The 27607-nt window shown below is 45.6% G+C and overlaps 1 protein-coding gene across 1 annotated transcript; it reads left to right on the plus strand.

The window, feature by feature from the left end:
- On the plus strand, nt 1-27393 carry LOC119406524 (uncharacterized). The gene is made up of 3 exons (XM_037673266.2): nt 1-514; nt 2619-2812; nt 26815-27393. Exons 1-3 carry the CDS (start codon nt 212-214, stop codon nt 27098-27100), a joined length of 783 nt encoding a protein of 260 aa, XP_037529194.1. The 5' UTR covers nt 1-211; the 3' UTR covers nt 27101-27393.
- The last annotated feature ends 214 nt before the right edge of the window (nt 27394-27607 follow it).

The following is a 27607-nucleotide window of genomic DNA, read 5'->3' on the forward strand; positions in this document are numbered from 1 at the left end:
GAGAAGCAAAATAACAACGTGCACGCAGCATTCGCGGTCGCAGCGCATTCAACGCTGAAGGTAACGAACAAGGCCAACAAGTTCAGAGTCTATAGTGCACCCAGCGTAGCGAGGAAAGCAGACACCGACAAAGGCAACAACAGAAGCCAACGACCACCGCCGCGGTCGCTTCGTAAAAGGTCTGCGTGGGGAGGGGACATTGGGAACACCGATGCGACGAGCGAGTGCGGATGCGACTCGCCTGAATGCGCTTCGAACGTGCGTCCGGGACTTTCAATGCGCGGCCGCCCGTGGCTCCGAAAGCAGAAGCGACCGCTGCGGGCTGGCCGCCGAAAATGGGGCCACCACTTTTATGGCCCGGCTGTGTCCGGGACGCGGGCGACCGCCAAGCGAGGACAACGTCCCCCGAATGCATTTCTGTGGACCTCAAGCCGGACGACCGCCACAGCACCGGGGACAGCCCGGGAGCACGGCCGACCGTCCGACGAGGCAGCAACCGCCCATCGCCATGCAGGTGAGCAGCTCCGCTAACTCCAGAGGCAGGTCGCTCGCTGTAAATGGCAGCCAGCGACCACGCCAAAGCAATTTCTGCTACTGGAACTTGTCGAGATGTCTGTAATGTGCGCACGTGCATTGCGTTGGTACCGCTTCGCTAGAAAACGTAGCAAAGACGTATCCGGTAGCCCACACACAAGCGATACACGTCATCGGTATAAACTCCAATGATGAACACTTACTCAAATTTGTGGAAGAAATTGTACCACACGACGCGTAGCTAAACATTTGTCAACTTTAGTCTGCGGTGCTCCATTTCCAATTTACGCTGGTGTGAATGCTCGACAATGACGAACTGCACTCCTCAGAATGAAGCACCCTGTACGGGGTATTATAAGTTATTTCATTCGTATCAAATGACTCGATGATCGGATAATCCTGGTACGAACGTACGAGACAACTTGAGATATTCCTGGTGAACAAAATAAACGAAAGTTTAATGAGACTTTAGCAACGTCATGGCGATAACATTGTCATTGTGCTAGAGTGCCGAAGGTGTACGTATGGGAGTATGCAATAACTTGAGACCTTTACGGAATTCCAGAATTAGTGATGAAACTAAGCAACACATTGCGTTAGCGCGTAGAAAAACGGATATCACTAGCACTGTCTTTTTACACCCGCAGCATCGACACTTTCTCACGTGTAAACAGCAAGCTTTCCTAGCTTAGCAAAGCCTATGTGCAATGCCTATATGTTTCAGCTCACGCCCAGGTTACATTTGCTTCGACATATCAATCACAGTGGCTTCGTGTTTACATGGCGTTCTCCTGCTAAGCAAAAGGTCGTGGATTTCATCCCAGGGCGTGCCGGGCGCATTTCCATGGGGCGAAATGTAAAAACGCTCGCGTAATTAAATTTGAGCGCACATTTAAGAATCTCGACGCTCAAAACTCCAAGTACATGCAGTAAGTCATGAAAGCAAAAAAAAATAAAGAGAACAGAAAAGGGTAGAAAGCTGCTCGAACGGAAATTCAAACATAACAAAAAGAATACCTGACCCTGCTTTTAGTCAAAAAAGCTTTGCCTGTGGCTACATATCCCACATCAAATGGGTTTCGAGCAGCGTTTCACAATGACGACAGCGTTAACAGCGCCGTCAGGATGTTGATGTGATATTTTGCCAACGTTATGATTGGTGAAATATTTATATAGCACCTCAGAACCAACGTGCTATACAACTATGGGACTCGCTCCAAACAATCCAAATTTAGTAGCCAAGCAACCCCCGCGTGCGCAATCAGCCACTCAGCGAGGTCGCTGGTGCCAATACAGCACTTGATTTCGTTCTCATTATTAATTCATTGTGACTATCGATGAAGTTGAACAGTTCTGCAGTTCCCAGATCTTCAATTTTATATGGTAAAGTATCCCTCTCGTTCGTGCGTCATACAAGTGCCACTTCAATCTCACTAGACTCAGTAACAATGCACTATATAATGATTAGTATACCAGCAAGTAATGCATTTTGGATAACTTCAGTGCGCTCTATATCGTGTTCTTGCTATACTGTATACGAGAAACACTCGGTTGCTTTCGACTGTACAAGCAAGCTGCTAGACTGTCGTTTTGTAAGCATGCTTGCTGCCTACAGGCGCCGAACCTGACGAGTATGAGCCTCGTCTTCCAGCCCTGGTTCACTGCGTCCGCCCACCATGCGCTACAAAACAACCAAGCGTTGCTCGACGGTTCCGCATTAAAAATACAACTTGTGGAGTGCAGGATAAAATGTGATTCAAGGTCCGTAAACTAATTACGAGGGCCACTATGTGTAGAATAGGAAACATTCAATCACAGGGCCGTGAGTTTGTCGATGCAAGGGAAGCCCTTTGTCAAATATCTAGCATAAAGCAAACTTGGTAAGTGAACAGTGTACACCGCAGAGATATTTTTCCACTCCCTTTCTGCTCTGCCGTTATTGATGGTAGAGCACGAGTGACCTTAACGTCGCGAGAGTTAAAAAGCGCTCGAAAATTGATGGCACCATATCAAAGTAAACGAGCCTGGAGTACCACAGTTGCCGATTCCCTAAAGGGAACAAACTGCGTTCATCTTTTCCTCAGTTTGTCGCATCGCTTGGAGCCATAGGCTTGGTCCTCGTACACTGGTTGCCGGCCGTCACAGCCTGGCCACCACAGCCCACCGACTTCTGGGCAGCCTACAGGCGTTTCTATCCAGTAGATGGCGGGGTACCGTGGACGGCCCAGTCAAGCCCAACCAGCATTGTGTTTCCTACCCAGCGTTACGCACCAGACAGGTATACCTACATCATTTGGAAAGCTGTGAGCACTATTCGCTTGCAGTTGCTCTCAGTTTATAGAAAAAGAACAGCGTTTCGTGAAAAACTGTGCCGTTATTCCCGTAAATTGATTCACAGTAAGCTACTGACTTGATCTGCTTGCATAATACTGTTGAATCATGTCATTTCTACTTCAACAAGTACTACACACCTCAATGTGACATGTCCGACTCGGTGGTATAGTGGTTACGGTGCTCGGCTGCTGAAGTGAAAGTCACGGGTTCGATCCCCGCCGCGGTGGTCGCATTTCGATTGAGGCGAAACGCTAGAGGTCCTTGTACTGTTCGATGTCAGTGCCCGTTTAAGAACGCCACATGGTCAAAATTTCCGGAGCCCTCCACTACGGCGTTCCTCATAATGATATCGTGGCTTTCGCACGTAAAACTCCAGATATTAGTGTGTGTGTGTGTTTGAGGTTTGAGATTAGATCAAACACAGACCGAACGAAAGCAAACAAAACAGACTGATACGAGAGGTATTTTGTAGCGTTAGCTACACTGGCCTAGCCGAGCCAGTTTCGCGTGGATCCTCCAGAGCCGTGCTGCGCATGCGCGAGGATCAGTGATGTCACGCACCGGAGCCGGCAGATCCCGCGCACTCCGTCGCCGCCGCGTGCGACTCGCCGCCGCCGGTCTGCGCTTTCCAGAGGAGTGACGTCGTAGCCTTGGCAGACGTATTGGCGCCGGCGCGCGCGCAGCTATTCGCCTTCGCTGTGCAATCGCTGTCTGACACTATGCTGGAGCCGCTTGATAGCGCCTCTGACTGCCGTTTGCCACTGTGGTATAGCCATGGAGAAGGAGAGCGCAAGTGCTGCTCAACGGAGCGGAGAAGCTTAACTCATCGGATCCCGAAGTAGTTGCTTGGCAAAATGAATATACATGTGACACATAATACGTATATCGTGAGTGTGTCATTGTAGCAGCAGTAACCATCATATGATAATCAAGCTAATCCTAGACAATAAGGAAAGCTAAGAATAATTAGCTGAACCTTTGCTAACGGTATACGTTATCCTGGCATAGCCGAGCTAAGCCACTGCAACATTTTTTTCAAATGAAAGTTAATTCGAAACATCTATCAGGTTAGAAAAAATGTCATAAATTGCGCTGTATATCATGAATCTGTTCAAAGCGCCGACATGGCAGTTAGCAGCTATGGCGCTGATCTGCTAAGCACAAGGGAGCGGGTTCGGTTCCCAGCCCCGGCGACCGCATTTCGATGGTGGTGAAATGCGAAAACACCCTATTACTTCAATTGAAGTATACAGTAAGGAAACCCAAGTGGTCTAAAATTAATCCGTGGTTTTGGCGTGGTTTTGGCAAGTAAAATGCCAGAATCGCCCAGTATTTCATTCTTGTGCAGCGTACTCGGTACCTATATTGCTACATTAAGCTCCTAACTACCTGGTTCTGTCTTCCGCTTAACGTTTTACCGTGTTTACCTTTTGATAACAGAGCAAAAGGCTCTGAGAACATCGAAAAACATCGCAACTTTCACCACTGTGATGATTTTCAAGTGCATGATACCACGAAAAGAAGCCAGGGTTGTACTGGATGAGATCTGAATCTAAATTATAGCCCACTGACTTGCATTACGCATATCGCTGTGAAACATGTACACGTAAAAGCTGTAATCTTAGCAGCACTTTATGATTTTTTTTAATTAAGGCTTTCGGAAAGTTTGCCACTCAAAGTTTCGCAAAAGTTGTCTGTCAAGGAGGCTCGCACTTTCGGAAAGAAAAACACCACCAATGTCACATAAGACAACATTCAAGCGTTGCTGCTGGTCATTGTAATTTGGGGCCTCCGCGCTTGCTTTCGTACCGCAGCTATAATATTAGATTCAGAAAGCCGCCCAGAAGTTGGAATATTAGATTAAGGAGCAAGCAATAATGAGGCTTCCTCCTGTTTTCTTTACCACCACTGTTGCAAAACATGTCCACTTCGTACCTCCGCCATCGCGTAGGTTACATTCAACGAAATAAGGGAGCTTGCTTCAACGCTACATATTCTCCTGATCTGAAATTGAGAGAGGTCCTCTATACTGCGTTCACTGAAAAGCCTGGCCTCCTTAGTAATAGGCCACGCTGACCACCTGCGTGTCCGGTTAAGTCATTAAAGTATAGTGAATAGCTTCATTGATTTCATGATGCGGTTACGGCATGCCACGTACCGCTTGTTCCCTTTTTATATATATGTCTTGTTTGGGCTCGGTGATGTTCACACGAAGATGAACAAATGCGACGACACAGAAGCGGTAAGTCGCATGCAGCTCTGCCGCACGTACTCGTCGCATAGACATGGGCAAATACGAGCCCACATAATAGTACACGAACAACAAACTTTTCATGCATATAATGCTTCCAATGGGCTGTACGAACGAATGGGAGAGAGAGATAAGATTCTTTAATGAAATGCCCGGAGAGGAACGAATGGGACGATAGCTAGGTAACATATTAGCCTAAAGTAGAACACTCGGGCGTTATGAAAAACCCCGACTTGAACTCGAAATCTACAAACCACACTCGCAGAGCTCAACACTTGCGAAAATCACATTCTCTCAAACGAAGCCCCCTATGCTTATATCCTTATTGGGATATTAATGACTGCGTACTCAATCTTTACAAGCTTCGTAACGTCTAGGACCTCGTCCCAACGCTTCTCAGCTGTAAGTCGGCACCCTCCTATATGTGTACTGCACGGGCCAGTCAGTCGTCCCTTTGTCGAATTTTACTAAGCGTCGCGCGCCAGTAATGCAATACTACATCTATACGTTTTGTGACGCTATATAAAGCGCAGTCTCGCCATTGGCGTTGGCTTTCACCTTGCCTTCGATCGGTGGAGCCGTCGGTCGTTAACCGCGCGTCATCCAGGCAGTCGCTGATGCAACAGCTTGCTAAACAACCCGGGGCCACTTGGCTGTATGGTTCCCACAACTACATAACGTTTTATACTGCCCTATAAAAAGGTCCCACAGGGACCCACCATTCGCACCTAGAGGGTAATGCAGCAATAGAGAGAGACAATTGGTTTCTAAACGTTAGGATGATGGCCATCGGTGTCTCGTTTTTGCAGACAATCTGTAAAACGAACCACCACATCAATAAAATTAAATACGTGAGCCTGCGCCACTGTTCCTCTTTGGTTAGCTTGACCCCATAAATAAATGTTATACTTAACCGTTGTTATTTGCGGCGTCTCCTTGGGCATTCCATAAGAATACCTGGAACCATGGAAGCTCAAGATATTATTTTAACTAAAAACTATACCATTTCAACAGCTATACCCGCAAATTCTCCAAGAAGATCCGCTTTTGCTGCCCCCCCCCCCCCCCCCCCCCCCCCCCCAAAAAAAAGGAGCTTTATGTACGCATGTGCTTGTCACACTGTACTGTAAAAACGCCGCCCTTTTACTTTTTTAAATTTTTTGTTGCGCTAATCTTTTACTGCATCTCGCAATTCGTTCCCCATATCGTCAGAAAGTTAAGAGAGTCTGGTAGGCTATACATTTTCAAAGCACGCAAATGAACCGGTGGCCCTTAAATGAATTGAATTATAGTCTAACACGTGCAACAAATTTAGGTGCACGTTAAAAAAAGAGCCTGAGCTAGATCCTCAAAATAATCAGAAGACCCGCACTATACGGTGCGTTTATTTATTTATTTATTTATTTATTTATTTATTTATTTATTTATTTATTTACTGTAATGCATCTTACAGGGCCCGTGGGGCAGTGAGTAAGAGAGGCTTGGTGTAAGTTATACCAACAAAATGTAACAAACTTGCGTGTAATATACACACACAAAAAAATGATACACAAAGCAAAGTATGTTACAAGAAAGCAGTAGTAAGACCATCCAAAATACATACATACATACATCTGGACACCCCGCCCTTTAGGGCGGGGTGTCCAGATGTATATACGTGACATGTAATACAAAAAAAAAACAAAGCCAAAAGCATATGCAGAATGTTTTATGAAATGTGTCCGAAAATCCTCAAAAATCAGGGAAATGCAGTATCTGATCGATGCCTTTACAATTACTTTTGAAAGTGTGAACGTGGACTTTGCAGAGCTCAAGGAAAAGGCTGCTGGAGTAGGAAGAACACAGTCTTTCCTAGTGGAAATAGAGCAGTGCACAAGAGCAGTGGCTGCACGGCCGGGAAGACAAGAAGCGAATAGTGCGATAGCTCTCTTGCGCCGTGAGATGTTTAAGAGTACAAAAGTAGTGACATCAGACAATGGACCGGCATTTCTAAGCCAGCGTTTGCAAGAGTGGGCGAAGGAACGAGGAGTTACTACTTTGCCACGCTGCGCGCTGTACCATCCTGCAGGAAACGGCATGGCTGAAAGAATAATACCAGATTTGAAGCAGTTCATTTCAATGTACCCAAGCTTTCAAGGCGGATGGAAGTGCTGGTTGGAGGCAGCTGTTGCTCATCACAACCGATCGCACACTGCGAGCATCGGATGTAGCCCGTATTTTGCGGCATTCGGAAAGGCACCAGTGCTTCGTGCTGATCAACAGCTTCGCATTGCTGACCGCCTGCAATTGTGCGAAAAGCGAAAAACTTCGGAAGCATGCCAGCGATATCGGGAAGATATGAAGAGAAACTTCGACCGCCGCCACAACACGCGGATACCTAATATACAGCTGAACGATCTGATACGCGTCAGAAAGGGCCTTCCCGGCACGAAGCTGGTGTATTTGGGACCTTATCGAGTGGTGCAGACTGCAGTGCCGAACAAGGCGTTCTCAAGAGGGTTGGTTACGTCAACGATCACGGTGTGCTGGAGTTTCCGACTGTTGGAAACGTCTTCATATATCATCCCAGGAGGGATGAGTCTTCAAAGAGGGGGAGTGTACGTGGACGTTGTGAAGAAATTAGAGGAGGACTGAGGGAAGACGAGGAAGATGAGGGTGTTCTGAATAAAGAACACGGCTGACACCATAGCCTAGCCCAACGCGTATTATTACATGCATATCTATCGGTATTGATTGGTTTTCGATTGGTATAGATTGGCCTGATGAAGTCCAAATCGGCCAAGTATTGGTCATCTGGTTTCGTCGAGGTCCTTTCGGCATCGGTTAGTTATCGATCAATAGCGACTGGTTATCCATTAGCTATCAATTGGTATCACACGTGTATCCAAGCTCAAACGAGCATAGTCATGCGCGTCGCGGAATTTCCATAAATTATTGTGTATTGATTAGTTATCAATCAGTATTAATTTTCTATCGATTGGCCATCGATCGGTATTAAACGCGTATCCAAGCTCAACCGAGCATAGGCGTTTCCCGGGTTTGTGGTTTGGCGACACATTAATCTATTTCGCTTTTTTTACACGCATTACAACTACTTATGGATGATTCATCACTTCTGAGACACTCTGGCTAAGGTTGCGCCCACTTCTAAATGCGCCGAATGTTGCTGAAAACAAGACTTGGCAGGATTAACATGGTATATTCGCTTACTATGAGAATCGTGAGGAACTGTCATTAGTAGCCGAAATTCCAAGTTTTCGGAGGGCATTGAGGCTTGCTGAAGTCAAATGCGCACCAGGCGGCAGCACGTCTTCATGGATCGTTTACGAAATGATAGGGAGGCTGCCGTTGGAGCCTGCCAGAAAGAAAATCATAGACAAATTGACTGGGCACCTATACCAATCAACTCTCAAATCTCTACTCCTCAAATCCAACTTGTAACACGGGAGAAGCTTTACACTTTTTTTGTTCCTTCAAACAGATCGGCAACGAAATACTTACACGTGCCAGTGATTCTGCAACCATCTTCAAAGTTCAAGCCTCATTAGTGAATTCACGCCGGAAGGAGCAATGTTTTTGTGGTTTAGCTCTGACTACGGTATTGCGCATTATGCACTGTCGGAGATCAACGCTTCTTCACGTACCAAAGCCACAGTTTTCAGACACTCGGCTTGTTGGAAAATCGAAGCTGGTCATGAACACCGCGGGCGCTGTACGCCCTCCCCGGGAATGAGAGCGTACGCCAAAACCTTTAGCGCCGCGCAGGCGTAACAACGCGGGCGATGTGCAAGTTCTTAGCCAGCGAGCATTTCAAAACCTACGCCCTCGCTTTAAAGTTTAGGCCTCGCAATCTCGGAGTCGCGATGCGTGCTCGCTAGCCCGAGTGAATGTGCAGCGCGCTCTAAGAGCGCGTGTTAACTCTACTAGAAAAAAGAAGACTACAGAGAAAGAGGAAATCCACGTTTTACACGCACACGGACGCGCACACACACACATACACACACACACACACACACACGCATGCACGCACGCACGCACACTAGCAGTGAAAGCACACACAGTGTAAGCAGAGGCTGCACTCTGCCGAGCGCTGCTGTCTGGCTGCTATGAAGATGGATACCCGGCGTCAGAATTTCTGGGTATGTCGAGCAATAACGCCCAGCCGTCTTGCACGCCTTCGTCCTGTTCGTCTCGCTCGGACACGGCGTGGACTTACTTCTTTTTTTCTTTTTCCGCGTCTTAGCGTTCGTCCAACTCTTTCTCACATTACTCATACTTCCACACGAGGAAACCATTTTCGACACATTGGCACGGCCCCAAAAGCAGCGAAGAGCGAGGAGAAAAAAATGAAATACGCGTGCCTTTTGCCCCGTATAAAGGACTAAAAGGGGTAGGGAGGTTAGTCCTTTTGGGGATCAACTGATTTGCCACAACCAATAGTCCTTTTGGGGATGAACTGCAAGGGGATAAACAGTTAGTCTTTGAAGGATTAACTGCAAAGGACTAACGGTTGCTCCTGTAAGGAGTAACAGTTGATTTTTGGATATGGTCCCTGAAGGAGCAAATGTTACTCCTGTAAGGACTAACAGTTGGTTTTTGGAAATGGTCCCTGAAGGAGCAAATGTTACTCCTTGAAGGAGTATTGGTTGATCCTCAGAAATGATCCTTGGGAGAGCAAATCGCGCTTCGCAATTGTAAAAAATGGTGGCGAAGTTACTGGGCTCTTAGGAACGGACATTTCACGGAAACATGCCACTTAAATAGTGCTTTAGAAGTGGTACCCAACTTACATGTATTAACTGCTATTAATGCATTCAGTGAGCGCTTGCAAGCAATAATGCTGATCATTCGAATTTACTTTGCCGAACTTGAGAGAAATTGTGTATACCGGCTTCAAGACTTGCCCTAGCGAGAATATTTAGTTGCGTGCCCTGATCTTTCAGTCCTTTAAAACACTTTGAATCCTATGAACAAGGTAAAAACTTGGCGAGAAGTGGCAAACCACGACACGGGAACACAGGTCACATGAATGACACCAAACACACACACATGCACAGTGATTCAGGTTACCAACGGTTTTGATTTCTTGATTGTGTAAGTTGCAGATAACCTACGGTGTTCTATAAAGTATTCAAGGAAGAAAGAGAAACACGATTCTATTAACATCAATCTTTATTTTTACGAAAACACCAAAAAGGAACGAATGCCATCATTTAGTTGGTGTAGGGCCTGTTCCCGAATTACTAGGGCGAGTCCTACCTGGAAGAAATACAAAAAAGAAAATTTTGTTACAAAATAAAGTAGCTAGAAGAGAACGACTTAATGACATAAGCCCCAATAATTGCGCAGTCGCATGCTCAAAAACATGCGACGCACAATGCTTTTTTAGTCTTCATATTATTTATAATACAATGTACCAAGGCAAGGAAAATAATAAACTTACCTTTAAAATTAGCAGAGGGACGTTGTTTGCAGAGCAAGTAAATCCAGAAATTGTTGATCACACCTCGATGTGACGGCGTCCATCTCTGAAGCTTTGCAGAAAGGAAGCTGCGATGGAGTCTTGCATGTAAGCTGAGGTGTCCATTTTTCCGCAGGAAAGTTACGATGTTGGGTCCAATAAAGAGCCGGTACACAGAAACAAACGTGCATGCGCGTCCACAATTGCAGCACATGCAGCGAGGTATGTTCTTCACAGCTGCGTTCACAGTCTGCGTAAATAGCGGCACTCGCTGACCCCGAAATAAGAGCAAGATAGATCACAAGTGACAAACAAGACCCGCACCCGACACTCCGGAGAGCGATACTGAAGAAAGAGTGCGGCGCGGAAGGATACCCAACATAAGCGCTGAAACGTCCGTCAGATTTACACGATTGTCACCGCCAGTGAATATTGGGAAGCTTATTGGTGAACTAAGTTTCAAGTCCTCATAATTTATGACACAATATTAACACACTACAAATTAAATTAAACTTTTCTCGCGTTATTTTCTTGATCGCAGCAGTAAGCGGGCCGACGCGCCCATGCCTTCTTGTCATCTGTGCAGTGGACATTTTGAACATGCGTTCGCCGAATTCCTTACCCCTCAGGTCGTCGCCGCCTGCAACCCGCACCGCGACAGAGTAGAAAGGAGGGCTTCGGAACAATAGGGCGCACCTGGCCGAGAGCTAAGCTCATGACCTTTGAAAGAGGCATTCGTGGGTCTACGATCACTGCTTCGCGTTCGTTCGATGCTGAGCCTTGCTGCAAACAAAGGCCACAGAAAAAACGTCTTCCCTTCAACCTCTACCCGCAGGAGTAAATGCAACCGTTCGTCCCCCTATTAGTCTTTTCCGAGGTATGTCTAGTCCTCCGAATTTGCACACGACACGCACTTCGCGGCAGTTGGGACTAACGACACGATTTGAGGACTAAATCTGACTTTACTCCCCCTTCAGCCGGTTTTTTTTTTCTTAGAGTGTATACGGTGCTAGCGAACAGTAAGAAAGCGTTTAGGGCCGCCAGCAACGAGCTGCGGCCTTAACAACTGCAAGTTGCTCCGCTACAGTGATATACACATTTCAGCGACCACCTAAATCGGTTTTGGCACCAGCGCTCCCAAAGAATAATGCCCTTTCTCGGCTGTCATGAACTCGAAGGAGTTGGTTGGTTGGTTTGGTTGGTTGGTTTATGAGATTTAACGTCCCACAGCGATTCAGGTTATGAGAGACGCCGTAGTGGAGGGCTCCGGATATATTCGACCACCTGGTGTTCGCGCACTGACATCGCACAGTACACGGGCCTCTCGCGTTACTCGAACAAGTGCGAAACTTATAGTACCAACAACTTCTTAATGAGGAATGTTTATTTACAGCTTCCTTATCACGTCCTGAGGCAAAACTCACTGAAATTAGAGCACCATCAGGATTTCCTGGCGCTTGATTATTCCCCAGATTCTGCGCATACAAAAAAATCGATATTTTTTACTATGCACGTGCAGTGAATTTTGATAGGCGTCATAACTTTAGAAACAATTTAATTCCGTCCGCTCAAGATTTAGCTTCGTGGTATATCTTTCGTATTTATAATGCCATTAAAAACAACTTCCACGAGAACATGCAAAAATGCTTTACATTTCTTGAGTGAGTGTCCTTGTATTCACAGATTCGGTCTTTACGCATTAAACCGGAAACTGTATGTCAGATAAAGCAGCAAAATCAAACAACTGACACGCAGTGTATTTACATAAACACCGAGCCTTTTTTTTTTAGTTCGCACAAGATAAATAGGTGTTGTCAAAAACAATGCAAATAAAAAAAGCACTCTTCGTAACTATGCCCTGGCGCCGTCAGGAAGTGCTTAGTTATCTTTTTGTTACACTTGCCTCATAATAACCAATTTTTCAGAGCATCTCTAATTAGTAGTGCTATAAAATGCACCTGTCAGGCTATGAGCTCATTATTTCTGCGCTAGTATTTGGATTATAAAGCAATGTTTTCCGCGCATAAATGTGGATACATAATGCCGAAAAGTGCTTATCCTCAAGTTTGTTTCGTTTTGTTTGGTTTCTTTCTTTCTTTCTTTTTTTCATTTAACGGAGTACCGACTCAGTACCGCGTATGCCTTTACATAATTTCATTTTCAGCTAGTCGCTCACAAATTATGCACCGGAGCCACAGCCAGGTCAAAAAACAGCCATCGCTGAAGTTGTAGTCCTGTAATTTTCGTCTTGTCAGATGAGTTAAACAAACCGCCGGAAAACGCCGAGGAAGGGAGACGCCTATGCCAGGTCTTCCTACGATGACATTAAGCAGTGTTTCAAATTAAGGTTTCTGGCGACAAAAAAAAATGAATTTCTTTGATGCAAGCTGTCAGGCGCGACAGACATCCACAAATGCTAAAATCTGGCAAGTTGATAGTTAATTAACGAAGTGACTTATTTGTTATTATTTCTGTTGCGACATAGGCTTACCCTAAAGGCATACTATTTTGTGTGTATATGTGTACTAGGTGTGCGCCGAAATGACTTATTAATTAACCCCTTTATGGTATGTATTGCGATTGACGAATTGTAGCCGGTAAGCTTGCAAGGCACATCCACTTAGAATGGAATCTGAGAGCGACGCTCATTTTGAGACATGCGCCATCAAACTACCAATAAATAAAATGCGCTGCCGTTCCAGAACCTTTCTAATGCGAACAAAAGCACTTCGACCGTATCTATCTATCTATCTATCTATCTATCTATCTATCTATCTATCTATCTATCTATCTATCTATCTATCTATCTATCTATCTATCTATCTATCTATCTATCTATCTATCGCCTGCGTCTGAGCGCACTCGTGGTCGTTTGCTTAACTTTGTATATACCGAAATTACATAGGGGTGCACGAGTGTACAACTAACATGATTGGCAGGTCATGACATGAATAGCATCACATTCCTCTCGTGTACGTCATGACGCTCTTTCCAATGCATACCACAGCCCGTGGTATACGGGTATTCGCTACACGTCATTCACAGTCTATGTCCACCCAGGAACATCAAAAATAGACGTTGAAAACTTTAATAATAATTCTTGAGGTTTAACGACCCAAAATCATGATATGATAATGAGGGACGCCATAGTGGAGGGCACCGGAAATTTCGACCACCTGGGGTTCTTTAACACCTAAATCTAAGCACACGGGCCTCTAGCATTTCCGCCTCCATCAAAAACGCGGTCGCCGCGGCCGGGATTCGATCCCGCGACCTTCGGATCAGCAGTCGAGCACCGTAACCACCACACTACCGTGGCGGGTATTGACAACTTTATAAGACACTCTGCGTGGGTTAAACAAGAAAGTATATTCCGTTTGTTATAAATGGCGATTTTAATGTAGCAGGGAAACGCTGACAAACATGCTGCAACGACGCTTAGCCAGTAACCACGCGGTACAGATCGTAAATAAATGCATTACATCAACGGTTGCCTAACATCAGCTGTGGTGGGGTGCTTGTCTAACTTCATTTGGGCTTGCAGTGTTGGTTATCCGCTTTATAACAATTTTTATAAACATTATATGTGTACTGCTGTGACTCAGCGACCCATCGTTCCGCGTTGTTCGTCCCCGCAGGAATACGCCAACAAGCGCTGCTTATGCTTCGTTTCGATAAAAGTGACGTCTGTGGTGTAGTGTGAGTGCCGACGTTGCGTCGGGCCATAAGCTAACCTTTGCACGCCAGTGCAGTCGACGTGCCCGGTGAACTCACCATATTCACACAATTACTCAATTTACACAAAGACGTCGATCCACCTCGTAAGACTTGGTTCGAAGCGAAAAAAATGCGGCAGGGGCAGCTACTTGCTCAATTCTTTGCGTTAAATCGATTCCCACGATGCGTGGGATCTGCCGGAATTTTTAATGAAACGCCGTTTTGCGTATTGAGGTACATAAATGATTAGAACGCCCATGTAGTTCGCAGAACACTTTGGATGTGAATATCTCGAAACATACGCTAGAGTTCGTCAGTTGAGGTAGATGCCATGAAATAATTAATTAGAAAGCCAATTTGTGAATTTTGTTGATCAACTAGTATTTCGCGCGAATTAAGCATTTAGAGACGTTCGCCACACCTTAAAGATTACTTTTGAAGAAACTCTCTTTTTTTTTTCTTCGAAAATACTACTTTCAAATATTAAGGTCTTCGTAGAAATACCCGGTATAGTAGTTCACTTGGCCTGACTAATCTCGTGGCGCAAACTAGCTGAAGGCATGGAGTTCTAGCGATTATTTCAACTAGTTAAACACAAAGCTGCGCTGCAGCTGTGCTCTCCCAAGCCTTCGCAGGCAGTTAGATGAGACAAAAACTTACTAGATTTGCGCACGACTCAGCGGACGCCCGCTGGACGGTTGTTTCAATATGACTGTTAGAAAAGGGATCAACGTCATGGAAAAATTTCTAAAGCCGCCTTTTTTTTTTCTTTTTTTTTTCCTACGTGAAATGTTGTGGAGCTTGATATTAGTAATGGCAGGCTGTAGTAAATCTAACACTTACAAAATTCGTCACGCCTATCGATCTATTGATTGAATACATATTTTGTAGAAAGGCACGCTATCAAGTCGAGATTTTTAACTATTATCTAATACGTGTCGATGTGTAAATGAACGAAGCAGAAGATTAACGCACGCACGGCCTGTAATATTTACGGACCTTAAAGAAAACCTGGCAGATCTCTTGCATGGAAATAGTTAGAGGGCCATGCTGAATAAACTGCACTAGTGGGAGCAAGCGGGGAGTTCGGCCGAGGTGGATGGCCTCCTCCACACAGGAAGGTGTGGGCTCAGGCCGCCTACTGAGTCCTGTCGACCAGCGCTAACTAATTCGCACGGTTCGAAATGCACAACGAAGCCACTCGGTTCGCCTTGTTTATGTGCGTTGGCAGTGTTTTGCCCGTGCACCCACATTCCGATACTGTGCAGCGTAGATTGTCGGAAACGTCGCAGAACTTTCAAGCGTACGACTGTTGTGTGGGTGAGATTCTCTAAGGCAACCTGCCGGCTATACGTTGGAGTTTTGCTTGCAGCCTCCTAGAAGTTGCTACTTCTTCCTCATCCAGTCTGTGGTATGGAAGGCAATAGTTCCTTCTGTTTAGTCTGTAGTGTTGTAGCATATCTGCGTGTTTCTCAGGAATGCCACTCTTTCACACTGGTTATCAGGCAGAGAGACCCGGCGAATGTGATCTCAGGCCGCGCTGCCGCCCGCCATCGCATTCCCTCTCAAGGATAGAGGACACTAATAATAAATTAAAAGTTGGTCTACATCGATCGATCGCAAGTGTGTGACTGCAAACAGATCAATGTCACTGTGAGTGGAAAATTTACATACCAGAAAAAAAATGACGCAAAAATAGTAAGAGCGGTGGCGGCGTAAATCCCAAATTTGCGCACGTCTCCACCGTCGTCTCATATGTTCCGTCCACGCCATGTTGACATTCTTAAACAAAGCCTGGTGCATATCGCACTTGAAAACAATGTCATTCGGAACTTGAGCACTTTCGTGGTGTTTTCCTGCGCGAAAGGCATCCAAACACACGAGGTGTTCCTAAGGCCATAGCCGTCGTCACGCGTGCTGCACGAAATTTCAATTTCTATGCACGAACGATAGCAGGTAAGCTATGAGAAGGGGAGACGAGGACAGCAGGGAGGTCAACCAGATGCACGTACGGCTTGCTACCCCATAAAGGTGGAAGGGGGATAGAAAAATAAAATGTAAAGGAGGCGGAATGTGTGACTTAAGCTCGTCGTGAGAACGCTTGACAGTGGCCGGCAGGTGTGGAGCCAGAACGACTCATAATTACGTGTCATACTTCAGCACTACTACGTCAGCACACATTCTACAGGGGCCAAACACGTACAATAGGGAACACGAGAGGCGAGCATGAGGAATAGAGAAGATGGGTGAATGTGGAATACATATATATAGACGTTGTATTCAATACCATTCGCACACACAAACATCCCTATTCTACACAACACCGCAACAACAGCAGAGGGACGCCCAACGAACGTGATGCTACGCGCGTCTAGAATAATTTCCGTTCAGGGAGGCTCCGTTTATTTTCTAACAGCAGAGCTGTTTAGGTCGAGCATTGGTCTGTGACGGGTGAACATAAATGATCATCATCATCATGAACCAGCACGCTCTCTCTTCTTCATCTTCTGCTTCGCTCCCAGAAAACGTGCGCCGATTTGTCCGGCGTGTGAGGCAATAACTCCGATGGGCGAAAGAACGAGTACAGAGAGAGAGAAAGAAAGAAAGAAAAACAGAAAAATTCTTGGCGCAAGAAAATGCTTGACAAGGCGGGATTCGAACCCGCGTACCCACGATCCGAAGGCGAGCGTCCTAACCACTCACCTATCCACGCACGCTAGCAGGCACAATAGCATAGCCTTGTATAGTATATCGTAGCAAGGGGGTGGGAAAGGGAAGTCAGGGTGAGGGAAAGGAGGAGGGGAGAGAGTGAAGCAGAGCACAGAAAGAACGGGAAAGAGAGAAATAGAGAGAATGAAATGCACAAAGAGAAAGAAAAAGAGACTCAAAGAAAGAGAGAAAGGGAGGAAAGATAAACAAATAAAGAGAGAGAGAGAAACACATAAATAGAAATAAACAGAGAAAAGGAAGGCATAAGATAAAACAGAGAGAAGAGAGAAAAAGGAACAGAGCAAGAAAGACAAAACTAAAGAGAGAAGGCCGCCCAGCTCCGCACTTCCTCCAGGCTTGGCACCACTGTTGCGAAGCTGCCTTAATTTTTTTTTTTTAGTTCGAGTGCAGAAAGAACTAATAACAGGAAATTAAAGTGGGTGAAAATCCAACTTGCGGCAAGGGAAGACACTAACATTCCGCATCATGCCCGTGATGCTCTATGAATGAGCTCAAGCGACAGCTGTCCTCCCGTACACTTCTTGGTCCTTAATGTGTGTGTACTCTCTAGTCCTGGAAGTGTCACCCAACGCTACTCACGTCCATGGAGGCTTTGTGGAGCATCCTTTCAGCCATAGGTGTTATGTGGTATGTGGACTTCCGGACAGGCAAGTGGCAAGTAAACCCTCGCATGCTGACACACGGAATCATTTAGTACGTGCTACAGCACTCATGGACTCTATTCTTTGACAGCTGACGTATCGTGCACCCTACACGCCACTTGTGCGTTTGTGTGCGCACACACGAATATGCGCGCGAGCGCATGCGTTGCACCCAAAGCTGTAAGTGGACGTCAAACCAGGTTTCCCCACAATGACAGTCTTCGTGAGGCGAAGCCCATCTTAGCAGTTCTCATGGTCCATACGTTGCGAACGGAAATGTTGATGAGCATATTTGTCGATACACCTGCCGTGTCGTGGCTAGAGTCTGTTAACGTGACTAATAAGCAGCGCAAAGGACAGAGACGCATAAATTACGGGACAACAGGAGGACGCTGGACGGGACACCAGCGCACCGTCCTGTTGTCCCGTAATTTCTGTGTCTCCGTTCTTTGCGCTGTTTATTAGTTATGTCACGACACCAACTCGACCAGCTGTCCCTACTTTTGCGCTGCATAAAGTCTGTTATTTAAAGAGTACCTTTTGTCGGCCGCTGTTTTTTTGTAATAAGTGACTCATTGCAGTAACTTAAAGCGGATGTGTAGTCTACTTCAACCAAGAGAGAGAGATGAAAGAGAAGAGAAACAAAGGGAGGTCGAGCAAAACGAAAAATCCGGTTTGCTACTGTACGCTAGTGAGCGGGTGAGGTAGACAGAGAAAGTAAAGAAAGATTGAAAAAGAGAAACAGTGAGCATGGACAATCTATCACAACCGATCGAGATCACCGCATTTCTTCACAGAACAAGGTCATGTGTTTCGGAAACAAACAAGAAAAGAATCTCTAGCGCCTACCACTGCCCCATTCGTCGAACAGGACCTGTAATTAACCACAGCATCTGTACGTTTTGGAAGTAATCGCCTCTAAGTTCTCTTATAACTGAATACAATGTATATAAGACATGTGGTGGGCGTATGTGCGGAATACCTGGCTCACGTAAGAAAGCGGCCGTGGCGGAGCCTGCTGCATTCTGTCCATGTCCAGAATATATCGCTTCTGTTCGTCCATTGATACATCTTGGCGACCTCCACCTTCCAGGCTAAATCTCACTGCCGTGTTGTAGCGACGGTGAAGACAAAAAATTGAGAAGCGATTCCCCTCTTTGAAAGAGCATGACCAGCAGAAGAGCTGTAGGACATCACACAGGGTTAGACAAGAGCATGTATTTCTTTCCATCATTTGGTAATGGTAGGGACAATAGCTTTTTGATTACTGTGATATACACTGACTGGTTCGGTTACAACTTTAGACAGATTCTTGGCCAAAGTTAAATCTATACACAACCATGGTTGAATAGTTGAGCGACTTGGACTGGTGTGGCGCTTCAAGCCAAATCCTTCTAGAACTAGTTAAGTGAGCCATTTCTGGTCTTGTTTTGAAATGTCCCCATTGAAGTCTCCAACGATGAACACAGGGGTAATGTCATCACGGCTAATCCATGCAAAGTAGGTAGTCATGAAGTTCCCGTTGTCAAACTTAGTCGTGCCTGGAGACATTAACTAACACTAGTCAATGCTAACAAGTACTACACTGCTTTCGGGATGGGCCCACATTATCTGTTGACGCACAGACACGAAAAATATATGGAAGCCTTGCCAAGTATAGTTTCGCTGTAAAAACACACCGAAAGGTTGTATATCAGAACATCGTTCTTCATTAGGCAACCTTACGCTCAAAGTGATGATCAACATATCAACATACATATCACAACGATAACGGCCGTCAGTCGTTAAAACTTGGTCTCACGGCTCAAGTTAACCAGGTATTTGTACAGCCATCACCATTTCAAAGCTATTGATATCATTGGTTGAGGCTTATGCATGCATTCGAGAAGGCGCAGCAATCTTCTCGCCCCAACCAATCACTTGTCTCAAGAGACAACTTCGGATAATTCCTGTTTCAATAATGGCGCTTTAAAACAAAGAAAATGCAAAATCACTTTTGTGCAAAAATTTCTGCGCGAGCAAAGCAATAGAAATGCAATCCTGTATTTACCAGCAAAGGTGAAGTAAGAAGACGTAGTGGTAAAAATATCAATGAATGCGCTTGCGCTGTGAAAGTAGCGAATAGTCTCACATTCGTCACCGAGTAAGCTATGCGGCTTCAGATGTTTCAGAAGTACTGATAGCGCCTCGAGCATTAAGTCGACAAAGCAGACAAATTACGAGAACATAATATCCCAGAATAAGCAGCTCCGTGTCCTGTTCCTCTTTCCCTGAATTTTCAGTGTGTTCGTTTGTGTCTAGACCACATGCGATCTCCGATTGCTTTCTCGTTTTATCGTGCAGACAAATGAAAACCTAAGTCCCGGTGCGATGCCAGAAGTTCGATATCACGTGCGAATTTTTATAATCTTGGAAGCTGCGCTTCACATTAAGGGGGTAATTGAATGAAACCATAATTGCCTTACAAGCCTAGGGATAACGATTCGCGCCTGTACTGCCCTTGTTCCTTTTGAAGAGAGCGGTGCCGCAAAGCAGAGATGGGAGGGAGCATTACTTCTTTGACGAGCGGCCATTTGTTTAACATCCTTGTGGCGTGCTCTTGGCTGGCTGTCCTCTTGCGGCAGGTGCATTTTTTCGTGGGTGCTGAGTGCTGTAAACGACGCCCAATTTGCACCTCGTGGCGCGCTGCGATCCGTTATTGCGGCCGTAACCGCCTGGATTATCATCACCATCTCAGCAGGCAGGAAAATCACCCGGAGGACGAAACTACCACATGCGGCAACGAGAGAACCGTTGTTATTCATTATAAAGGTCATTTCGCTCACTCGTTCTCTCACAATGATGCGTGCTTGCCCGCGGCTGCTCCTCTCGTGCGGCGCATTCTGTCTACCTGAATGTTGACGCCGCCCGCGACATACGCCAGCGACACATGACGATGCCTGTCCTCACCACTAACAGAAGGTCAAACCGACAATGGCCCTTTACGGCCAGCTATTCCGAAAGATTTGATGAATAAGACAGCTCCTTTCTTTCTTGTTTGTTGTTTGTCTGCCTTACTTCAACTTCAGTCACGCTGATGCCGACCCCAATCTGTTTCTTTGTAAACTGTAGATCAGTGGTTTCGAAATGGGGGTCCGCGGACGCCAAAAGGTCCGTGAGGTCGTTTTTAATGGTACGCAAAACCCATGCCTGCAAAAAAAAAAAGAAAAAAACGCGTTTTTTAAAGGCACAATATGTCCCATGACATTGGCCCAACTGATTTTTGATATGCTTCACCGCATAGCACATTTTCATTGCGGCGGAGCTTATTTATGTTTCTCCTTCGTGAGATGGCTGTAAAGGTTTTCCTGCAGTTTTCTACGACATGTCACATATGCATGCGAGCATGCTTTTTCCAGGCTTGCATATTTGAAAAGCAAACATAAAGCTGAGAACTCCAATGTCGTTATTTCGCCACATAGGTTTATTAATAGAGGAGAAAACCAAGGTCAAAGTTTCTTTTAAATTTCGCGCCGAAATCATCCCGCGTGACGTCACTGATTTCAAAGTGTATTTATCTTATTTTGGCGCCATTTGCTCAACAAAATCACCCTAAACTTGGTATGTCAAGTCTCTGGCCCCCACAGAAGACAATGTACTTCATTTTTACCGATTAGGAACTACGTAGTCCCTAGTAGGCGCCGTCAAAACATGTAACGTCACGGCGAATGGTGCGGAAACTTCAAGGTGGCGTCGCCACCACCCACATTTTGTTTTTGCGTATTTTCTTGCTTACTAAGCATCTTCTCGCAGCAAGCGTGGTGATTTTGGTATCGTGAAAGAGTACTTCACTAATATGAGAAAAATCGTTTTGCTCTTTAGTGTCCCTTTAAAGACAATTAATGTCCACTATGCTTTCCCTGGCTTAATTGTCTGTTCGATTAATTTGGTTGTGTCTAACAAAGAAACGAGACCCTCGAAAAAATTCCCATTCGCTCGTTTATTATGTTTGTACACGAGGCTCACTTTAAGGCAATTCATTTGTCTGAAACACGTTTTGAACTGGTAGTAACAGTAAGTACACACATACAACTACAAACTTTATTCATTCGAAGTAGCACACCACGTATATGTAAATTATCGTTGGTGTATGTGAGCTTCAGTTCAATTAAACTTGTTAAGCGAGTGCATGCTCTCCTTGTTGCTGTATCTGTGTGAGAAAAATTGGGGCAAATATTGGTCCTGCCACTCCATATTTTCTTTTGATGAACCATACATCGTCTGTCTAGTAAAAGTTCTGTTAACGGAGAAGTAGCTTCGTTACATTGTATGCAAAAATGGGTCTGCATTTATTTTTCGCGCATGCTTTGTCGTAAGTCTTTATATTTTTGTATCTTTTTCTGATTAAATTTCTGTTGTAAGTCAGCGCTTGTGCTTGTCATTCTTTTCTGTGTGCTTTGCCTCGTTTTCTTTTCCAGAATTTATTGGGATAAATTTATACATCACTAATCTACAGGAACTGCCTCTAGGCAATTTGTAGACCACAGTATATTTGTGAGGTAATAGGTCCGTAGACACACTATATACTGGATCATAGGAATAGCCTATGGATAATCTACAGACATTTGTTTGTGGATATTTTATAGACAAAAGTGAACCAAAGTAGATTTATATGAGCCTACAGACTTTTGTTTATAGACATTCTGCAGACATCGGTCTAAACGCATGAATTTTTATTAATCTACAGACCTTATATAGCCAATCCATAGACTTCCCCTTGCAACGCAGATGCCACGGTCTAGTAGCAAACGCTGATCGCTCTCGATGACACCTTCGATGTCTTTAGCTTTTTCGGTGCTGACGGGAATTATGACGCTGGAGCGAGGCGGGATAGTAACTTGATCCTCGAGCACGTTCAGGGCATGAGACTTTCTTTTAGACTAGTCTATAAAAACAAGTGTGGCCATTATTCCATAGACTGTCTATAGACCAGTCTAAAGAACACAGCTATAGAACGTCAATTGATTTTATCGACAGATGTCTACAAACTCTATACAGACTATCTAAACATATTTTTGTAAGGGTAGCTAGAAATGGGTTGAACGTGGCTGCAGACTGCACAAGTTATTGACTAGCTGTTGAGATCGAATTGACATGGCACTTTTTTTTTCACCATTGTTTGCCAGGTAGACATAAAAGGCACCTATTTCACGCATGTTGTGTTACCGTGTCAGTTTATTACCCAACCCCCCCCCCCCCTTTTTCCCGCTTTCTCTCACTCAAGGGGTCCGCCATCAGTTCCACCGGTATATAAGGGGTCCCTGAAGCATTCATGGGTGAGAACCACTGCTGTAGATCATAGGGCCTTCATCTATACATCTGTAATGGTCTGATGTATGGGAACTGAGGAATTTATCACATTACAGCCGCACAGATGCCAGATATATTTTCGTTCCTCCATCCGTCTGTTCTTGCTTCAAGCCTGCTTTTACTCATGCGGAACTTTATTATTTACTTCTCTGAGAGGATAGCAGGGGTTTGTCATATTAGGGATATATGGAATGACAGTAGGTGCCGTAGGCCTCCGTGGGAGGCGGGGGCGGGAGGGGGGGTTGCCACCACTGAAGCCACGTAAGTGTAGTATGGTCTTGATGCTGTCTAATCGTTTTAACAGCGAAGCTGTTTAAGCTAGCCGTAACTTGTGTGCGGGGCATATCAGAAAACTATCATCATCATGAACGGGTATGTTTGTGCCACAGAATTTGGGCAGATCCCACTACTCGCCGCTACGCCCTGGGAACGATTAGAGAGAGAGAGAGGGGGGGGGGGGAAGAGAGAAACAAAGAGAGAGACGAAAAGAAAGATATAAAGAAAGAGAAACAGAAAAATTCTTGCCGAAAGAACTCCTTCACGAGGCGGACCCTCGCACCTAGGGTGACCCCGAGCTTACGAGTTCGGGAACACTGTTTCGGCAAATAAAAAGTTTATTTCATCATCATGATCACGAGGCGGGATTCCAACCCCCGTACCCTCGATCCGAAAGCGCGCGTCCTAACCCGTCGGCTATCCAGACACGCTAGCAGGGCATAGCATAGCCTTTTTAGTATAGTGTAGCAAGGGGATGGAAAACGGAAGTGAGAGTGAGGAAGAGTGATGCGATGGTGAGGAGGAAATCCCACTACTCACCACTGGCTCATGAGAGATAAAGAGAGAAAGCTATAGAAAGAAAGAGAAAATGAAAAATTGAGAGAAATAATGGGAATAAAGACATAAAAATTGGCAGATCCCACGCAGTGTGGGAATCGATGTAATGCGAAGCAGCCAGCATAGAGCTGCATACATCGTCTTGTTTGTCACTGAGGCTAATGAAGTCATTCATGTCGTGACATCTAGTTCGCTATATATCGCGAGATTGTCATACATGCATGTGTGTAAAATCTGGTATATGCCACGCTAATGAAACATCTATTCTGCTACATATGTACGATGCGTGACCTGCGATTTATGTTCGTCACGTACTCCTGTAATGCCAAACCAATTTAAGTATATATCCAATTAACAAAATGGCCGCGAGTGCACCATGAGCGTGGCGCCTAAATTATACCCTACATGACGCTCATTTCATGATTTTCGTGTTACCACCTGTTATTTATGTTCGTCACACAGTCACGTTGCGCAATACCAATTTTGATGTATATCAAGCTAGCGAAACGGACGCCAGACACCATGATCGTGACACGTAAGTCATGCTGCACATGAAATGCGTGTCATGATTTTCATATTAACTCCTGTTATTTATGTTCGTCACATAGTCACGTCGCGAGATACAAATTTTGGTCTATGTCGATCTAGCGAAACGGCCGCCAGAGCACCATGAGCATGGCACGTAAGTCATGCTGTCCATGACATGCGTGTCATGATTTTCATGTTACCACCTGTTATTTGCGTTCGTCACACAGTCACGTCGCGCAATACCAATTTTGGTGTATATCCAGCTAGCGAAACGGCCGCCAGCGCACCATGAGCATGCACGTAAGTCATGCTGTACATGACATGCGTGTCATGATTTGCACGTTAGGACCTGTCACTTATGTTCGTAATACACTCTTGTCACTTTCGGTATATATCAAACTAACGAAACGGCCGCAAGAGCACCAGAACAGTGGCATGTAAATCATGTCGTTCATGACATGGATATCATGATTGTCATGTTATGACCTGTCATTTATGTTCGTCATATGGTCATGTTACGCCATACCAATATTGGTGTACATCCTATTAACGAAACGGCCAGGAGAGCACAAAGTCCTAGGCGGCTAGATAGATAGATACGCTCAAAGTCGCAGAAGTTCGCTAAGAAATGCTTCGCATTTAAAAAGCTAGAAAGACTTGGGAGGACTAGTGCGAAGCTCCCACACTAGGGAACGGTAATGGCAACGGCGGCTGCGAGAAGAGCCCGAAGCGATGGAATCCCTAGGCCAACGACGAAATGCCCGTAGATCTATGAGAGGTGCGAACGCTCGGTTCTGGAGTTTGGACATCCGTGTCGTGACTAACCTGGCTAAAGCCTAGCAACAACCTAGGAGCAACCAGATTGGACTTCAGAATCGTCCAGTTTCGCTATTTCAAGTCTTGCGTGACTTAGTGCAAGCTTCGCCATTTTTTTTATTTTTTTTCGTATATGTCGGCAACATGACGCCAGCTAAGCTTTCTAATCTTGCTCTGTTGGGCCTTTAATTCACTCAGAACGCAATACAGTTCTGTGATGAAACGCAGTCTTGTGTCCAGATCTATACTACACTGTAGATCTGCGCCATACCGCCGAAATAGATCTGTGCCAACACTGTCTAAATCCATTTTCTTGACGAGCCATTGCAGGAAAGCTCAGTGCAACGTCATCACCTGGATTTTGCGTTTGCGTGTTTCTTAATTTCCAGGTCTCTTGCTTGTGGCAAAAGGGAAAGTTTCTGTCATTTGTATCACAATACTCCCTCACTTAAACATTTTTTTTTAAGTTTGCCTTTATCGGTAAAACCTTTCCGCCGGATGCAAGATCTATAGTGAATATAATTGAAGTTATGTGCCGCACGTTACCCCTTCAAAATCTTACTATAATGCCTCGATGCAGGCAGACGGGCCACCACCTTGGCATGTGCAGCCTAAAGACTTCAATAACTGAGAATCAAGAAAAAGAAGGAACTTTCGCGGAAACTTTCCTCGTTAGAATGCGCCAGAAAGTCAAGCCAAGATGTTCCCTTGCATCGAACAGATATTGGCAGAATATTTTTTAAAACTTCAAAAGGAGAAAGCAAGGATTGCGCTTTTGTGCAACCACGGGGGAAACTCAGATGAAACTACTGTGGGTTGGTTCGCTTGCTTGGACGCCAGGAACAGCTACTCAATGGTGTAGAGAAGTGCAAATCATCTAGTGCAAATGCACCTTATAGCACTACGTGAACAACAACGGCAAATTCTGTTTTGCGTGCCGATTCAGACGTCTACAGATAGTCTACAACAAGCGTCTGAGAGGCAGTTTTTTTTCCTAGGTCATTGTGAACAAAAGCGTTACCAGGACTCTCCTCCCTGCCGCGTTTAAGTTGTGCGTGCAAAAAGTTGACTGTAAGAGCGACAAAGAATGGAGGTTCAGCCACCAAAAACGCTAAAGAAGGTCGTCGCATGAGGTGATAGTCATTATGAAGCTTGGCTGCGAAGGCATAAGCAGCACCTGTGTTAAATCATATGGGGTTCAACATAATTATGTTGAACGTAATGGGTTTCAACCGCATAATTAAAATGTAGGGTTTTACGGAACTATATTATTATAAACACGTCCTATAGCGGCGGACTCCGGACTAATTTTGACCACACCTGGGGCCTTTAACGTGCAGCTCAATATAACTAGACGGAAAATTTTGAACTTCACTCCCATCAAAACGGCGCTCTCGTTCTTATCAGCACAACGCCACAACTGCTAACCACCGCGGCGGGCCACTAAATCTTCAGTAACCATAGGCGCAAAATAATGCAAAAGCTCACAAGCACCACGCTTATTTTGCCCCTTTACTCATTGGTTCTGCGTTGTAATATCCGCAATGTTTGCCACAAGCAGGGCAAATCGTCCACTGCCCTTACATTGCTCCCTTCCTTATCTCCCTGTGTGATTGCAGGATGGACCCGTACAGATTCGGCTTCACCACAGATCGCTATGGTCGTGGCTTCGGCTACAGCTGCAAGGATGTGTTCGAGTGTCAGGCGCTCAAAGAGAAGCAGGAACTTGCCGCCGAGAGCTACCGCGCCTTCTCTCCTCAGAGCTTCGCGGCGCCGCCACCCCTGGCCGCTTACCGCGAGCCGACGATGGCCGAGCGGGCCCCGTCGGGACACCAGAGGGGCGGCGCTCCGCCAGCACGCTTTGCACCTGCACCGAGGCTGCCCCCAATCTCGCCCTACTGGTGATCGAACCGCAACTCCCGCTCTGTGAAGGGAAGCGAATAGAGAAGAGGCTGCACTACACAAGTGCTCACAGCTAAGTCGCAGGTGGAAGCACAACTCACTTTTGCTGTCAACAGCCGCAACGCTCATTTGGAGGCTTACCGCATGGTGGACGTTTGTATTCATGGTCTCGAAAACATTGTCTTCCGCAAATTTTGCGTTCCTAGAGGTTGCATCATGGCGTGCAGGCCGCGATAACGTCCTGCGCAGAGACTACATGCATAGTGAACATTCTCAGCTGGGATCAAGGCTCAGAACAGGTGGCCGCGTCCTGTTCGAGTTGTTCTTTATGGCCATGGTACAAAAAAAAAGGAAAATGTATTCGACAGCACCAACGAGCACAAGGGCAAGAGTCAATTGAATATAGTAGTCTAGACCGGAGTGTGAGACCTCCAAAATAATTGTGCCCTCTAGAACTCTAAACATTTCGAAGCATGCAGAGAGCAAGCGCTAATATGGTAAAATTCCCTA

This window comes from Rhipicephalus sanguineus, chromosome 1, assembly GCF_013339695.2.
Source record: "Rhipicephalus sanguineus isolate Rsan-2018 chromosome 1, BIME_Rsan_1.4, whole genome shotgun sequence".
Taxonomy (NCBI): domain Eukaryota; kingdom Metazoa; phylum Arthropoda; class Arachnida; order Ixodida; family Ixodidae; genus Rhipicephalus; species Rhipicephalus sanguineus.

Bases quoted from the DNA above. Each gene is read 5' to 3' on its own strand.
- LOC119406524 (XM_037673266.2), top strand. From the start codon at position 212: ATGCGACGAGCGAGTGCGGATGCGACTCGCCTGAATGCGCTTCGAACG. The intron at 515-2,618 runs GTGAGCAGCTCC...TCTTTTCCTCAG, and splicing joins AACCGCCCATCGCCATGCAG to TTTGTCGCATCGCTTGGAGC. The intron at 2,813-26,814 runs GTATACCTACAT...GTGTGATTGCAG, and splicing joins CAGCGTTACGCACCAGACAG to GATGGACCCGTACAGATTCG.